A 5136-nucleotide genomic window follows, 5' to 3' on the forward strand; every position below is an offset into this window, starting at 1 on the left:
TGCTGCAACACACCTGAATAAAATGATTAGGTCATTAGCAAAACTCTATAGAACGTGACTGCATGCTGAGGTGTCAAATCACCCTTTTTCTTATATTTAATATATATATTTAATATATTTTATTATTATTTATTATATTCTCCATTCAAAATTAAAATTTTATTTGTCACATACACAGTACGATATGCAGTGAAATGCTTACACAACTGCTCGTGACCTAAAGAAAAAAAAGAAAAGAAAAAGTCTATGAATAAGATAAGAAATAAATATGAAAATTAAAAAGGGTAAATTTAACTGGGAAAGAATAAGATAAAATATATAAATTAAAGTTGAAAATAAGTGAAAGTGAAAACGTGATAAACGAATAATATAATTAATAAATAATTATATTTTTTTGATAAGTGAAGTTCACTGAACTGAAAGGAAAATTTGGTTTGATGATGGTTGACATGTTTTCCAAATAGAAGTTTTTCCTCTAGTAAGGACATACAGGTGCAGCAGAGCATTGCTGGAAGAAATGATCCCAAGGGTGGAATCTCCTGAGAAATCTTCAGAGACCCAGCGAGAAGTAGGGACCATAGCTGACAGCCCAGGCAGGGGTTGAGGTCAAAGGTCATGCTGTTTGGGGACCTACTGGTCATCATGAGAAGATTCTGGAACCACAGCAATGACCATAAAGCTGCATTGGATGGAGAGCTGTGCCACGGGGCTTTCCAGAGGTAATCACGAGGAGATTGTGGACAACAGATGGAGATCTGAAGGATGAGGGGAGCGTTCCAAGCTCCAATCGACCGTGCAGAGAGGAAGTTCAAGGATGGCATCATTATTCTGTGAACAGAAACCAGAAGCTATGGTGGTGACGGGGAATGACTGACAGCAATTTCCTATGAACATCACCTAATGCTGTGTCACTGTGCTATGCATACTTTGACACTCTGAAGAGGGTCTTCCTTTGTGTCATTGTTGTTGTCATTTGCATCATGAACAAGACTGTTGAAGTGACTCAACAGGTGGGGTTATAACAGCAGTAAAATAATTGAATCCAATACCCTTTCCAAAAAAGGTTTTCTGCAGAGACGAAAGGACAATAGAGGAGTCATAAGTATCCCCCCACAGGAAGAATGCCTGAAATGAGGTGATGAGGGTTGATAGAGGCCATAAAACAGGAGTGCTGACAAAGGCCTGCAGCCTTGAAGATAACTGAAAGCCACATTGAGAAACAGCAAAACTAACTGGTATGTTTGTTATACCCATGTCTGCATACATTTGGACTCTGGTCATATGGACAGTGATAGAAACAACTGGAAGAGACATTTATGAAGCTCTGAGGAACTCAAACCACTCTGCATGTGTGATTTACACACCTGGAGGAGATGCACCACAAAGCTGGAATGATTTTGCAAATGTTAATTTCTATGTTTGACTATTAACATTCATTTGCTTACTTGGAGGGAACGATGCTCGTCACAGTTCTCTCCCTCATGCACGAGCAACACAAAGAGCTCTGGTGACTTGCGTCTTGTTTTTGTCATTGTAGTAGAATTGTCTTGGCGTTCCAGCAATAGGTCTGTGCTAGATGAACGTATCAGCAACCTTCAAACACGTGTGGAGAATTCATTATTTCTTTGAAAGGTTTTTTACTAAATAACAGAAAAAAGAAAGTAAGAGAAAGAGATGTCAGAGATGAGTGTCAGCAACACAAAAGTAACACTCAGTGTCATGCAGTGACTTTTACACAACCAGATCAGATGAACCAACTCACACTAAAACATGCATTTTGCTGCACTCTTTACACTTATTTCTTTTCTTTCTGCTCTTTTATATATTTTGTAAAACCACAAAAAATATTTTATATCAGCAGCAATTTCTCTCAAACTGCTGCATCACAGCTTTCATGCTCTGACCTGCATGTGAAATGAGATAAAAGCTCTTTATTAGTAACTTTTACAACTTCTGGCAGGTTAATGTCTGAACTTTGGAGTGAAACACACCCTTAGTTACAGGAAATAACACCACTGAATCTTCTGAGACTCACACTTATCGTTGGACCAAACTAGCAGCTTCCTCTGAGTGAGTCCAGCTACAGGAGAGAAAAGTGGAAAACTCCAACACTGCTGCTTCAAGCTGCTGACGCTCCACACACTGAAGGTGAGTTTGAGCAAAAACACGACTCAAAGGAAGTTTCAGTGAAGGTGGTAGAGGAGGGAGGGGAGCCAGGACTGACTGTACTTCCTGTCTGCTGTTTTCAGCTTCACTCACAGACTCAATGGCTTCCAGATCAGAGGAGGATCTCTGCTGTCCGGTCTGTCAGGAGGTCTTCAGAGATCCTGTTATTCTGTCATGTAGCCACAGCTTCTGTAAAGACTGTCTGAAGAGATGGTGGAGAGAGAGACCAACACACGAGTGTCCAGTTTGTAAGAGAAGATCTTCAAAGGATTCACCTTTTAATCTGGCTTTAAAGAACCTGTGTGAGTCGTTCTTACAGGAGAGAGATCAGAGAGCTTCAGAGGCTCTCTGCAGTCTGCACTCTGAGAAACTCAAACTCTTCTGTCTGGACCATCAGCAGCCAGTGTGTCTCGTCTGCTGTGCCTCAGAAAAACACACCAATCACAGATTCAGACCCATCGATGAAGCTGCACAACAACACAAGAAGGAACTTCAGGAAACTCTGGAGCCCTTAAAGAAGAAGTTAAAGGTTTGTGAAGAAGTTCAAGTGAAGTTTGATCAAACAGCAGAACACATTAAGGTCCAGGCCCGACACACAGAGAGGCAGATTAAGGAGCAGTTTAAGAAGCTTCACCAGTTTCTAGCAGAGGAAGAGGAGGCCAGGCTGGCTGCACTGAGGGAGGAAGAGGAGCAGAAGAGTGGGATGATGAAGGAGAAGATGGAGGCTCTGAGCAGAGAGATAGCAGCTCTTTCAGACACAGTCAGAGCCACAGAGGAGGAGCTGAGAGCTGAAGACGTCTCATTCCTGCACAACTACAAGGCTGCAGTGGAAAGAGTCCAGCGCTGCCCCCTGCTGGATGATCCACAGCTGCCCTCAGGAGCTCTGATAGACCAGGCCAAACACCTGGGCAACCTGACCTTCAACATCTGGAACAACATGAAGGACATGGTCTCCTACACTCCTCTCATTCTGGACCCAAACACTGCAAATCCACAACTCATCCAGTCTGAAGATCTGACCAGTGTGAGACGAGGAGGAGAGAGGCAGCAGCTTCCTGATAATCCAGAGAGGTTTGATCGTTACTTCTCTGTCCTGGGCTCTGAGGGCTTTAACTCAGGGACTCACAGCTGGGATGTTGAAGTTGGAGACAGTACAGCGTGGTTACTGGGTGTGTTAGCAGAGTCTGTGCAGAGGAAGGGAAGCATACGGTCTGGATTATGGACAATATTTTTCTGTGAAGGTAAATACTACACACACTCACCATCAGCAGAAACTGCTCTCTCAGTCCAGAAGAAGCTCCAGAGGATCAGAGTGAATCTGGACTGGAACAGAGGAAAGCTGTCGTTCTCTGATCCTGATACTAACACACACATACACACCTTCACACACACTTTCACTCACAGGATGTTTCCATACATTCGCAATGCTGATAAAGTGAAGGTGTGTCCGTTGAAGGTGTCAGTGTCAGTGCAGCAGATGAGTTGAGGATGATGATATTTCTAATGTTGTTTCCTGTCAGTGAATTGAAGCTGTTAAACTGCAGCTGTCCTCCTGCTGCCTCGTTGTTCCAAAGCTCTTTGTTTCTCTTTTAGTTCTCACTGTTTCTTTCTGTTTCTGCTGTCCACCTTTTCACATGGAAAATCATTTCACTGTTTCTCACTGAATGACTCCCCAAACTAGATTTGAAATTCTATCAAGTTTCTAATCATTACAAGTGATTCATGTTTCTATTTGATGTGTAAATGGAGATGATTTCGTTTGCTGGGATATGGACTGACATGTGTTGAATGGGAGGAGCAGTTTGTTGTTGTCTTCTTGTCTGTTTATGACAACAATAAATCTATCCTTGTGATATTTAATCCATCATCTCCCTGTCAAACAAAATAGATTTTGAATTGTGTTTCTGTCAGGAAGCCCCACTTCAACTCTTGGAAATCGTCTCTTCTAAATCAGACCATCCAAAGTGGACTATATAGATAATAGAGTCATCCCTCCAAATTGATATAACAACACTCGTGGTAAAGTTGTGGACTGGAAGAATACCTGACCAAGATTATCTTGCAATGTTTTGCAGCCGCCAGTCAAGCCGGTAGATAAATTTGGTCTGTGATTGTCACAGTTGGCTGTGTGGCTGGCAGGAGGACGGACCCAAATGCAGGACTCTCATATGGGAATTTAACTGAAAAGGCAGCTTTATTGTAGGACCACAACGGGAGAAGGGAGACTCTCTCTTCAAACGCTAGCTCGACAGCTGCCATCTAGCAAAGATACCGGTCTGGCACAACTCTATAGAACATGACTGCATGCTGAGGTGTCAAATCACCCTTTTGATTCATGTTACAGCAGCTCATGAGTGAATGAACTAAATAAAAGTATTTTTAGAAGTACATTTTTCCAAACACTTCCATTGACTTACATTTATTCAAATTTACTTGAGTAGTAGATTTACTTACTAAAACAATATATGAAAGTAATGAGAAAGTGGCCACTTTCATGAGTGAATCATGTAAGCCTTATATGATTCACTATATGAAGTAGGCCACATCTGATGCAAATCTTTTATAAGTTTTCTTTTCCATATGGGTTTGCATGGCCTCTGCACCTGTCCCTCCTGCACTTTCCTGCTCAGTGTTTCGGATGTTTAGTTACTCCTCGGCCTCTTTAGCAATAAAGACACTTTTAATAAATCTAGCCTATTTGTAGCTCTGTACTGAACACTTGGCTTCACAAAAAACTGTGGCTGTGCAGCCGAAGGTAGCGTTACCTCTGGCAGATTGTCCCTGACAGCCGGGAACATGAGGAGGAAGCGTAGTCCTAAACAGAATCCCTCGGTACACAACCAACCCGTTCATGTGTCTAACAGTTGTTCACCACTCAGCAGCACACCCACCGGGAATCAAAGCAGTGATTCTGATCTGCGACATGTGAAGCTAGAGACACCAGTAACCACAGTCTTCAACGGGCCGTAG

General features: G+C 42.4%; 1 protein-coding gene across 1 annotated transcript; it reads left to right on the forward strand.

Annotated features, from left to right (window-relative positions):
• Positions 1 to 2266: 2266 nt before the first annotated feature.
• Positions 2267 to 3652, forward strand: LOC148103431 (nuclear factor 7, brain-like). The gene has a single exon (XM_087838729.1). It carries the CDS (start codon positions 2267 to 2269, stop codon positions 3650 to 3652), a length of 1386 nt encoding a protein of 461 aa, XP_087694855.1.
• Positions 3653 to 5136: the final 1484 nt, after the last annotated feature.

This window comes from Neolamprologus brichardi, chromosome 3, assembly GCF_056152115.1.
Source record: "Neolamprologus brichardi isolate AB-2024 chromosome 3, ASM5615211v1, whole genome shotgun sequence".
In the NCBI taxonomy this organism is placed as follows: Eukaryota; Metazoa; Chordata; class Actinopteri; order Cichliformes; family Cichlidae; genus Neolamprologus; species Neolamprologus brichardi.